This window comes from Tenrec ecaudatus, chromosome 3 (assembly GCF_050624435.1).
Source record: "Tenrec ecaudatus isolate mTenEca1 chromosome 3, mTenEca1.hap1, whole genome shotgun sequence".
In the NCBI taxonomy this organism is placed as follows: domain Eukaryota; kingdom Metazoa; phylum Chordata; class Mammalia; order Afrosoricida; family Tenrecidae; genus Tenrec; species Tenrec ecaudatus.
Genome location: NC_134532.1, coordinates 148888084 through 148900935, shown reverse-complemented (window position 1 = coordinate 148900935; position 12852 = coordinate 148888084). Strand labels below are relative to the sequence as shown.

Below are 12852 nucleotides of genomic sequence, written 5' to 3'. Positions count from 1 at the left end.
TTTATTATGATAGCCCATTAAACAAAATCGCTATAGATTACTTTAAACAAGATAGCCCTAAATTCGTGGCAGGTTCAAGTGCATCTTTCTTTTTTTCACTTTAATGCTAATAATTATCATCATGTAGGCCAAAAAAATCTCTTCAAAGAGCAATCTGACCTGAATGAAACCTGAGTTTAAGTGGCTGAACTGACAAACACTAGCAAGCTGCAGATACATTTTAAGCAGATGTGTTTTTTGTTTAGTTTTCTCTTACTTTGCTAATTCATACCTGTAATTCTGTACTCCTGGGATAGTTCCCATTCCAGAGTTAACATCAGAAGCCATGGTAGAAAGATTGTGCGTAAGTGGAGGGATGGCCATGCCTGGGTTCCTTGGGTGATCCACACTGCCATTGCTGCAGTCTCTGAGGCTTGTCGAAGGCACTGCTTTGATGTGGCTTGTCCCACTCTCATGGAGACAGCTGACATTTGACCCTCGAGTGCCTTTTTCAACTTTGTCTCCATCCGTTTTGGACCCTTTTATTTTAAATACTTTAGAATCCTTAATTTTGGGATCAGTATTGGTATCCTAATGATTAACAAAAATATTAATAAGGTTAAGTGTGTAAGAATGAAAAAAATCACCTCTTCTTACAAAGTCCTGGTCAACTAGATCAGAGTTCCATAGGTAACACCTGTTGTGCCCTGTTTTCATGAGTCTCTCTAAGGAACTAAAATTAATCCTGCAATTCTTGGGCAGACATTTACTATGAAAATGCAAAAAGAATGGCGATATAAGTCATATCTACTCTAGCACTATACACACATATACATGTCAAAAAGCATTGCTACAAGTCAAAGGAACAAAAATAATTAATATAAAGCTATTGTTTTCCAATATATCCACCACCTAGGTCTATACCAGCAGTTCTCAACCTGTGGGTCGTGACCACTTGGGGGGGGGGGGTCGAAGGACCCTTTCACAGCGGTTGCCTGATTTATAACAGTAGCAAAATTACTGTTATGAAGTAGCAACAAAAATAATTGTATGGTTGGGGGGAGTCACCACAACATGTGGGACTGTAAGAAAGGGCCGTGAGATTAGGAAGGTGGAGAATCTCTGGTCTATACACTTCTGACAAGTGTTTCCATGTCTCTAACCCTTTCCCACCAAATTCTGTGGTCTTTCATTTACACCGTCTTTCTAGGAGTGGCTGTGGCATCCTCAGGGAGCTCAAATCACATTCCTTTTCAATGTCGTTTGAGTTCTAGGAACAAAACAAAGTCTGAAGGGGCAAGATCAGGGCTGTAGGGTTAATGCAGTAAGGTTTCCCGATGAGGTTCTCCTTGGACACCCTTGCTACCCTTGAAGAATGAGTGCCAGCTCACTTCCCATCATGCATCATGGGAAAAGTTCCTCAGTGCAATTTCCTGGCACTTTTCTTACCAATGCAGTATTCCATTTAAATGGAATATGCCTTCATGTTTGCCTTGTATTCTTCAGAATGGCCTGTCACAATTACTCCGAGGGAATCTCCAAAACAGCTGTCATAACCTTGAATGTAAGTAGGCCAGCAGATCTCAGAAGCTACTGTTTGAATTGGACCTTTTGTTGAAGGCATCCTAATGAGACTCTGAGAAGTATATTACGGAGGAACTTAATCTGCACCCATCTACTAATCACAGAGACAGGCTGAAACACATTGTGTTTGGAATACACTCATACATGTATGACTAGAAACCTAGTAGCATACTTATGTTTTATACTTGTATACATTCCCACCTGAGGGGGCAGGGAAACAGAGTAACCAAGAATGACTACTTGAGGGGAAAAAAAGATGCATACTTTTCTTCTTACATATTCAGCCAGGGAATAAAGAAAATGGGCATATGTGTGTAGTAGATTTGATAGGCCTTATCAAGAACAGATCTTAGATAACTTAGCAGGAAAAGTAAATTTAAAATAAATTAAATTTGTTTCTAATTCTAATTTTATCTAATTCTTAATTTTAAAATATTTTATTTAAAATCATGAAATAATATTTTTCTCTCATGGTTTCAAGGAAGAAAGCATGTGTATATTTTTGTGTCCATATATATGTGTGCAAATATGACCATATATGTAGTTATCCCTAGATGAATGTGATTTCCTGAAAAATCTTATTGTACAGTAAGCACTGAATGCATTTCAAGTTAGGATTTAAAATATGAAATTTCTAGTAAAGATACTTTTTCATAACAAAGTTAAAGGTTAACAACTTGCTCACCACTCAAAAAACTTACCCAAAAAGGGTAACTAAAAAAAAAAAAAAAGGGGGTAATTCAAACCCATCAAATCAATCTTGACTGAGAACCACCTGTGAGACAGCGTAGGACTTCTCCTTAGGGCTTCTGAGACTACACATCATTATGGGGGCAGACAGTCTCATTTTTCTCCCAAGTTGTGCCTGGTGGGTTTGAATTGTCAACCTTATGGTTAGTAGCCCATGCTTAACAAACTGCGTCACCAAGGCTCCTTAAAGGATAATTCCCAAATTGAAGCCCATTTAGTCTATTCCTACTCATTGTGAGCCTATCGGACAGACTAGAACTACCCCTGTGGGTTTCCAAGCCTGTAATTTTTTATGGGAATAGAAAGTCTCACTTTCACCCGAGGAACAGCGAGTGAAATTGAACAGCTGATCGTATCTTTAGTAATCCCAACGTGTAACCCATCTCGCCTCTAGGGTTCCTAAAAGGACAATTCGGTAAGTTAGCTTAAAACAATGTTTAAGGCAGAGATGTTTACCTGCACCGTAAGTGTTCTTCTTTCTTCCCCTAGGGAATCATCTTTTTCCTTGTCCTTCTTCCTATGTTGGGATCTTTTAGATAAAGAAATATTTCTCCCATCTTTCTGTACTTTTAATTGTAGTTCCTGAGAAAACCTACATTAAAAAATACGTGTTAATAAACAAGTTGTATGAGACAGATTACTAGAAAAAAATTATATTAAAGATGTTAGTTTTTAAAACTGAATTTATGTATTTTATATCAATAAACCTATTGAAAAAATCAAAGTGAAAACTGAGTTTTTCAACTACACTATATAATTTTAAATGAGCAAAATCCTGGCCAGTCCCCATAGAGTGGCCCCTGAGAGCTTTTTGTGGGGTTATAAGGTCAAAGCTATTCTTTCCTTAGTCTGAAAGCACTGCTTGTCTCTTTAGGCTGTAAAAAGAGGGAAGGAAGAGGGCAATGCCCATGGGCACCTGGGTTTACTGCCTCTCCCAGTATTTTCTTTTGTGCTGCTTTGATAAGAATCTGCAAAAACCAGTTTCCAGAGTTGGTGCTTACTATATCTGTAGTGAAGGGTACAGGCAGGATTGTCCCCAAGCAGTGCAAGGGAGCAGCAAAGGTATAATGTAAAGCTTTCTCTAATTTTTCTTCTCACTGCTGTCTCCAAACTCGCTCACGCCATGCATATCAGAGCGGTTCACCACAGTCCTCAGTCTGCCCACAGTTAAGAACCACTACAACAAACAAAGTCACTGCCATCAAGTTGACTGCAACACAAGGCGACCCTACAGGACACAGTAGAACTGTCCAACTGTGTGGGTTTCTGAGGGTGTAAATTGTTAGGGGTGCAGAAAGAGACTGGTGAGTTTGAACTATTGAGCTTGCTGTGAGCAGCCTATCATGTAACTGACCCTCTACCTCACCAAGTCTCTTTTTGCTTAAGGATAGTGGTACTATATACCAGGGAGTACCCCCCCCAAAAAAAAAAAACGGTAAAAATCTCCACTGGGCTAAGATTTCTTAGTACACATTTTTCCTGCTAGGCTAGCATCCAGCAGTTCACTCCGAGTTAGTACACCCAGTGGTATAGTCAGAGAAGGTTCTCTCTAGTCACAGTGAATTTTTTCATAAAAGCAGTTTTGCTCAAACCTCGTTTTTTTTGTGATGCCAATTTGAGAGAACCACAGCTGTGAAATTTTGTTTCCTGCTTGGGAAATATGCCACAGAATCTGTTGTGATGTTGAACACAGCTTACAAGGACAGCGCTACGGGGAAAACTCAAGTGTTTTTATCATTTCAAAAAAGGTGAAATGTTGATTAATAATGACAATTCTCATTCTGGACATCTGCAACTTCCCTAACCCCCCAAAAAAGATATATATATATATATATATATATATATATATATATATATATATATATATATATATATATATATATATAGACAAAATTTCTGCACCTATGCGCAAAGACCAACGATGAACCACTGAAGAGATGGGGAAGTCATCTGACTATCTTGAAGCTCAGTTTGGCAAATTCTAACAAAAGATTTGGGAATGCGAAGGGCCGCTGCAACATTTGTGCCTTCAGTTCTGACTGACCAGCAAAAAGAACTTCAACTGGAAACATGCCGTGCTTTGAAAGAACAATTCCAAAGTGACCCAGACTTTTCTCCAAGGTCATTCCTGATGATGAGACATGGTGCCATTCTAACCATCCCAAAACCAAGCATCAATCAAGCCAGTGGAAGAGGCCATTGTCACTTCACCCCCAAAAAAAGCTCATCAAGTGAAATCAAAGATCAAGATGATGCTTTGTTTTGTTTTTGTTTTTGTTTTTTTTTCCTTTCTAAAGATAGCTTTTATATAATACATAGCAGTCCACATATGTACAAGCAGCTCTGAAGGCCAGAACAGTAACTCCAAATTTTGGAGCCTGGGAGGCTCTGTACATTATACTGGGTTTCCACCAGTGATTCAATCTGAAGAGACAGCTCTAGAGACAGGAACTTAGAAATGAAGGGCTGGGGGCCGGGGGCTGGGATGGAATTAGGAGTACAAATTTCACATTTTGAAAACTGGAGTGACAGAACATTGCACTGGTGGGCTGAGGGAAGTCTGAGAAAGGACCATGATTAGGAGACAGACCGTGAGGGTCCTATGAATGCCAGGTTCCTCCAGGTGGTTGAAGCGGTGGCCATGTCTGGGTCCCTCCTCCTCACCTCAGACTTTGACGGAGAACGAGGACCCACAGGAGCAGCCTTGCTGTGCTTGGGGATTGTTCACCACTTGAAAGGAGCTTCGGATAAGTTCTTGGCTGAAATCCACCTGGGCCCGTTTGACGAAGGCCAGGCTATCAGAGTCAACCACCACTCTTGCCCCACCCTGTTCAAACACCCTATCGTCCGGGTTGACAACTGTATCCAGTGAAAATTTGTATTGGAATCCGGAGCATCCTCCTCCCTCCACCTGCAGTCTGAGGAATTCCGGCCCTTCGGTGATTTCCAAAAGCCTCTGGACACAGCTGTCGGTGAGGTGGATGTGCCACTCATTGGCCTGGGGGCTGGAGAACGACGTTTCCCGACGCACCTAAGGCCAGGGGAAGGCCGCGGGGAGCCTGTACCTCGGCCAGCGAGTGACCTCTCTCAGGGCAGCGGCCGCCAGGGATAACCCCCAGGCGGCCGCCATCTTTCTTCGCAAACCCCCGCTTTGTTTGTTTTTTATGTGAAGAGGATAGTGCATTTGGAGTTCACTCCACCAGGTTAGACTGTTAATCAAGCTTTCTATTTAGAGGTTCTGAAAAGATTGCACAGCAGTGTGGGACCAAAACAGGTCTGCTCTGTGGAAATGGGACTGGTTCTGCCAGCACGACATTGCACCTGCTCACGCAGCCCTCTCAGTGCGCCAGTTTCGGGCAAAAAAATAGCATGCCTCTCTTGCCCCACGCACCTGAATCACATGACCTCCTCATTCCATGAGACTTCTTTTTGTTTCTACAAATGCAGAGGGACATGAAAGGGCAGTGATTGATGATACAGAAGAGGTGAAGAAAAAAATGAGGGAGCTATCCCAACAGATGAGTTTGAAAAATATTTCCAAGTATGGAACTGCAGAATTGACATCAAAATGTATTACGTGTCATGGAGAGTACTTTGATGGTGATATGGCTGTTTTTCAAATTTAAAAATATAGCTTTGAAATAAAAATTCTGGGATTTTTAGGGGGGGTACCCCCTCGTGTGTGTGTGTATATAGTGATTACTTATACCTGCATTATTTTGACATTAAAATGGAAGATGAAATAAAGCCATATTAACTGTAGAAACTTCCAGATATATTCACTGATATTTCTCTCAACTTAATAAATGTTGTTAGTTCTACTAAGCAGGCTTCCCACGTGCTTCTACAGCTCCTCCATGGCGGGTTTTGGTGGGATGCTCTCTATGACAGTGTGAACAAGGTGATGTATAAGACTGTAATGACCCCAATTAGCATTGTTTTCTCTTCCCTTTCTATCATGATTCTCGGAGTAAGCCTGTCACATAAATGGGGTAACCTAGGTGGTGTGATGTAAAAGACATTCATTCGGTATTCATTCTGTTGATCCACAATTATCTCCCCTCCCAGTTTGCTATAAGTACTCATAATATTTCCATATAAATCTAATTCTTTTGTGTGTGTCAACTATATTCTCCTTATAGTCACATTTTTACAAAAGCACATGATACCTTATTATGAACTAGTTTTTTCAGATCACTCTTCTTCTCCAGAGGCATTAGATTGAGACTATCAGTCCTCCAAGAGATGCGGTAAATATGCAAAGGGCCCAGAAAGGAAGGCAGAGGGAACCCATGCAGCTTTCTCCATTCAATAGAGAACTTGCTACCCAAAAAACGCAGCTAGTTAACAGCTTACAACTATGTACTTTCAGGGTCCACAGCAGTGGTTATACCAAGACCATACACACCCCCAGTTACACCAGTTACACCTCTGAGCGCAGGCCATTCTTGTCCACCATGGAGCTTTTATAATGGGCAATCTTTGCACTGGAGCTGTCCATAGGCTTGGCTACAACCTTCCCTAGACAACCTGAGTCTTCTCCTATCTTTCCACCAATGTCCTAAGTGCATTGTTATCTGTACCTGCTCCTGCTCCCTCTTTCCTTATCATTCATATTTCTCTAAATAAATCTCTTGCATTCTAAATTTAACTTGATGTCAACTTCCTAAAGTATCTTAACTAACACAGTCCCTCGAGTAAACATTGTCTACATGTTTAGAAATAGCTGTGCTACATATACAGGCAGAGATTCACTACATTATATTATTTTGATGTTTTAAAAAAAGGCACTGACATATAATAGTATTAGCACTAGAAATTTTCAGATAAGATTTATTGGTATTTCTTTCAATTCATCAATCAGGACTGATTTTCATTCCAAAAATCATATAAGGTAAAATATAGTCCATATAGCAAGGTTCTTTGCCTGAGAGGAAAGAGCAGGATAAATATTTGCTGAGCATCTACTACTTCCAGTTGCCTGCTCTAGATTCATTGATAAAAGATAAAGGCAGCACTTGCGATAGCTTTAAATGACTCTGACTATAGTGCTACTGTACCCACTATGGGCAAGTTGGTTCTGAGTCATAGCAACCCGGAAGGACCCTTGCAAAAGCAGACTGTGTCATCTGGCTCTTTTGGAATGACAGATGGATTTAAACCATCAACCTTCCAGTTAGCAGCCCTTTAGGACTACTGTAGCAGATAGGAAGTCCACTTCTATGAGTCAGATAAGATGAGGTTATTTTCTCTCAAGTATTTGACCAGCTCTGACCTTCCACTACATAAATGAGCCCTGTAAAATTATCTTATTTTTGTGTTTGTGTTTTTATTTTATTTTATGTCATTGGTTTTAAGGTGTATCTTTTGGGGCAATAAATTACAATTGAAAAACATTTCTAAAGGATAAAATATGTCGTTAAACTATGTCTCTTAAGTACCTCAAATAAAGAGTACTCAAGAATTCCTCTTCCTTTAAAAGAGTTACTTTCATTTGGAAAAACACTGAACTAAATTCCAGCTCATAGCTGTCCTTCAAGACCTTGTTTACCTAAGGTTTTCAGCAGCCATCTGGGAAATAATTCAACTTCCAAGAAGTGATGCACAATAAGCAAGTCTGATCTAGATAAAATTACCTAAAATTAGACAGGAGATAGTCTGGATATAACACAAAATCTTTCACCTAGTCTGCTCCAGTTTCTGGCCCGAGTTTTACACATCAGAAAGGGAGCATTATGGGAAGATGGAAAATAAGAAGCCTCAGGACATTGAAAATGCAAGCTGCCAGAGGTACTGCTGCCAGCAGCTGGAGCAGCAGAAGAGACCATGCCAGCAGCTCGGGCACCCACTGTTTGGCACATCAAGGTCCCCAGCATATCAGCGGTGTCAGCTGGATCGCAGGACTGAACATAGTATGAGTTCCCAGCACAGATGGCACCTTGGCAAAAACATCAGCACCCAGGAGGCTGGCATCACACAGCTGATCCCAACACAGAATCAGTGACCAGCGTAGTGGCTGTCACCACAGGGAGACAGACGGAAAGCATGAAGTGAATGCTTCATGAAAACCAGGAGCACTAATTAAGTGAATGTAGGGACGCACCCCCAGGATTTGTATCACTGCTGAGGGTGAATGGGAGTAGGATGGCAAACATTTGAAATCTTGCAAAGATAGGAGCGAACCAAATAAAAGAAAGAATATTTGTTACTGTTATGATGACCTTACTTTAACCCTAGGTTAATGTGGCCTGGAAAACATGGGTCAGTACTATACCTCTCAGCAAACCCATCCACATGAAAGAAGTCATGGTTCAGGAGCTCCGCACAGAAGGGCCTTTTGTCTGGGTCAATATGCAAGCATTTCTGAAAAATCAAAGAACACAGAGTTCACATCAAAGAAAAGCTGCCTACAGGTTTTGGAAAATTCTACTTTATCTTTATTGAATTGTAACTTTTATAATCTACTAAAGAAAAAAATTAATGCAACAGAGTATTACTTGAAAAGGAAGAAAGCAGAAATTTAGACAAGGACTATCAATGGCAGCTAACATGCGAAGCATACAGACCATCAGACATTCAGCACCTCTAGGTGGAAATATGTAAACCTCCTATGGAGCAGTCTTTCATCACACCTGATTTTGATGAAAGTCCAGGTACCCTGTACGTTGATAAGAAATATAGTGCATGGAGAAATAGATTAAACTATACTATGTAGGAAATTCTAAGGGACAAACACCTTAGTTTCTTCAACGAATAAATAATAAGATGAAAGTTATGAAGAGGAGATTATAAATTAAAAGGTTCTTAAAAGACCTATCAACCAATTGCAATTATAGACTTCATATGGGTCCCAATTCAAACGATAAAAAGAAATTGAGACTGATTAGCAGTGTTATGGTATTATGAATTACTATGAATTTTTAAAGTCTGCAGAATATGAGAAAGGGACTTATTCTGTGATTCTTACTGTGTTACAAGCATTACATAAAAAAACCACTGCCATTACATCAATGCCTACTGATAACAACTCTATGTAGGGTTTCTAAGGCTATAAATCTTTATGAGAGCAGACAGCCTCAACGTTCTCCTTCTATCTGGTGGGTTGGAACCATTGACTTAAAGGCTAGCAGTCCAGCACTTTACAGAGATCTTTTATTTTTTTTTACTTTAATGTAACATCTTCTAATTGAAATCTGTAAATGCCAGTTTAAAAAGAAGGAATTCAATAAAATATATTTGAAAATTTTAAGTTATATTAGGAATTGAGTTATTTATAAATTAAGTGATGTAATATCAAGGATTTGCTTCAAAATACTCCTCCCTAAAAAGTTGAGGAGGCAGGCACAGGACTAGATGGAACAGACTGACAACAGCTGTAAGAATATGAATATACTATATTACTGTATATACTCAATTATAAGCCAACCCAAATATCAGCCGAGGCACCTAATTTTACCACAAAAACTGCATTAAAAATGTGCTAAGACAGATAGGAACTGGAAATACGGGGAATTCAGGACAGATGAGCCCCTCAGGAACAGTGGTGAGAGTGGCTATATCGGGAAGCTGGAGTAAGGGTGAGGGAGAAACGGGAAACAGATCACAAGGTCTACATGTAACCTCCCCCCTGGAGGACGGACAGTGGAGAACTGGGTGAGGGAGATGTCGGATGGTGTAAGATAGGATAAAATAAAAATTATTTATAAATTATCAATTAATATTCAGGGGGAGGGATGGGAAAAATGAGGTGCTGATTCCAAGGGCTCAAGTAGAAAGCAGGTGTTTTGAGAATAATGATGGCAACATATGTACGAATGTGCTGGACACAAATGATGTATGTACGGATTGTGAAAAGAGTTGTATGAGGCCCTAATAAAATTATTTAAAATAAATAAATAATCAAGGGTTCCTGAGGGAGGGGAGGAAATGAAGAACTGATATCAAGGGCTCGAGTAGAAAGAAAATGTTTTGAAAATGATGACTGGAACAAATGTAAAAATGTGCTTGACACATGGATGGATGTGTATATCATGATAAGAGCTGTAGGACCCCCAATAAAATGTTGGGTTTTTTTTAATGTGCTGAAAATTCAGCTTATAAAAAAAGAGAGAGAAATGGGTAGCGGGGGCACAGGGCACTAACGCACCCAAGGAGATGGTATTATTTATCTCTCCACAGGGAAAGAGGGACCAGACTTCCACCTGGTGCTCCAAGATGTGAATGCAACATACCTGCATGAAGCAGGGAACCAGTAGAGAGGTCTGAGGGGCCGGCCCCAATCCCAACTACTCAGAAAGCAGCCCCTCTCCCTAGAAGAATTTACTTCAGAGGACAGCACTGAAGCTATGGCTCAGGAAGAGGGACATGTCTGATCAGAGCACACAGGAGAAAATGAAAGAGGTGGAAGAGAGAGTGGAGCACATCCTGGCCCACCAAACGTTGACAATATCCCTGCTCAGAGCAGCCAACGTAGAGACAACCATATGGCCGGCCCCACTATGAGACACAATATCTCTCACTGACCCACAGCCTTACAGGGAACATTGTGCTCAATCTAACTCCACCACACTGAGGCAAAACACTAAGGGTGTGCAACAGAACAGCAAGGGGAACAGAGCAAAGAAGTCCCGAGGGCATACCAAAAACAGACTTTGGGGCCAGGGCATGGCACTCCATCAGACTAAATTAGAAAACACTCCTAAAGGTCAACAAACGGACCTTGAACTATTTACAGGCTTTTCTCCCTTTTTTTGTCATTGTTTTTATTGTTGTTGTCCTTGTTCTGTTTTCTTTTGTCGCTTTGTTTTGCTCTGTCTTGTTTTTTGTGTGTATGTTATTATCTCTGCAGGTCTATCTAGATAAGATAGGCTGGATAAACAACCTGGAAGAGAAAACAACCGATGCGGGGACATGGGATAGGGGGATGTGGGAGGAAAGGAAGTGGTGTTCACAAACTCAGGGACACGGGAACAACAAGTGACCCAACATCAGTGGCAAGGAGGGTGTCAGAGGCCTGGTAGGGATTGAGGGCAATGTAATTGAGAGGAGTTACTGAAACCCAAATGAAGGCTGAGCATGATAGTGGGACAAGAGGAAAGTAAAAGGAAAGAACTAGGAGGCAGAGTGCATTTATAGACTTAGAAATACAGGCATGTAGATATGTAAATATATTTATATTTGAGGATGGGGAAATAGATCTATGTGCATATATTTATAGGTCTAGTATTAAGGTAGCAGATGGACATTGGGCCTCAACTCAAGTACTTCCTCAATGCAAAAATACTTTGTTCTATTAAACTGGCATTCCATGATGCTCACCTTCCTGACATAAATGCTGAAGACAAAATGGGTGCATAAGTAAATGTAGTGAAGAAAGCTGATGGTGCCTGGCTATCAAAAGCTACAGCATTGATGCTTCGCCTGCAGCGGTTGGATCCTCAGCCTTCATTGTAGTGGTTGCTGCCGCTGAAAAGTAGTGTCTCCCTCCCCAAACGAGGCCCTGTCCCCATCCAGCAGGTAAGTCTAGAGGTCATCAGGGAGCTGTACCTCGGGCTCCTTGGTGCTACACTTGGGGTCTCTGCGCATCGTTGTGGGGGCAGGGACAGAAGTGACCCAGTCCACCAAGGGATGGAGGTGGTCTCAATGGAGGGAACCTGACATCTCTCCCCTCCAGTGAGAAGAGGAGGGAGGGGGAGGGCACACGGGGATAAAAAGATACAGCATCTGGGTTTTTAAAGGCTTGAAGGTACACAAGCAGCCATCTAGCTCAGAAGCAACAAGGCCCACATGAAAGAAGCACACCAGCCTGTCTGATCACAAGGTATCAAAGGGATCAGATATCAGGCATCATCAGAACAAAAAATCATATCATTGTGAATGAGGGGAAGTGTGGAGTGGGTACCCAAAACCCACCTGTAGGCAACTGGACATCCCTTACAGTAGGGTCTCAGGGAGGAAACGAGCTATTCATGATGTAGTATAGCAATGATGGAACATCCAACTTTCCTCTAGTTCTTTAGTGCTTCCTCCCTCCACTATCATGATCCTAATTCTACCTTACAAATCTGGCTAGACCAGAGGATGTACACTGGTACAGATCAGAGCTGGAAACACAGGGAATCCAGGACTGATAAACCCCTCAGGACCAATAATGAGAATAGAGTACCAAGAGGGTAAGGGGATGGTGGGGGAGAAAGGGGAACCAAACCCAATGATCTACATATAACGCCCTCCCTGGGGGATGGACAACAGAAAAGTGGGTGAAGGGAGACATCAGACAGTGTGAGACATAAAAAAATAGTAATTTATAAATTATCAAGGGTTTATGAGGGAGGGATGGTAGGAGGAAAATGAGGAGCTGATACCACGGTCTCAAGTAGAAAGGAAATGTTTTGAGAATGATGATGGCAACAAATGTAAAAATGTGCTTGACACAATGAATGTATGTATGGATTGTGATGAGATGTATGAGCCCCCAATAAAATGATTTTTTTTTTAAAGCAGAGTTTGAATTTAAGCTAATTACATATTTAGCTTTAA

General features: G+C 41.0%; 1 protein-coding gene and 1 pseudogene across 3 annotated transcripts in view; both read right to left on the bottom strand.

The window, feature by feature from the left end:
• Positions 1-12852, bottom strand: part of CDKL2 (cyclin dependent kinase like 2) — a 72942-nt gene that overhangs the window by 23778 nt on the left and 36312 nt on the right. For all 3 annotated transcript variants that reach the window (XM_075544194.1, XM_075544195.1, XM_075544196.1), the window contains exons 7-9: positions 8588-8676; positions 2770-2905; positions 272-570 (exon numbers count right to left, since the gene is read on the bottom strand). In XM_075544194.1, the coding sequence (XP_075400309.1) occupies positions 272-570; positions 2770-2905; positions 8588-8676 (524 nt within the window). The remainder of the gene's footprint in view (positions 1-271; positions 571-2769; positions 2906-8587; positions 8677-12852) is intronic.
• LOC142443609 (iron-sulfur cluster assembly 2 homolog, mitochondrial pseudogene) lies at positions 4903-5443 on the bottom strand (annotated as a pseudogene).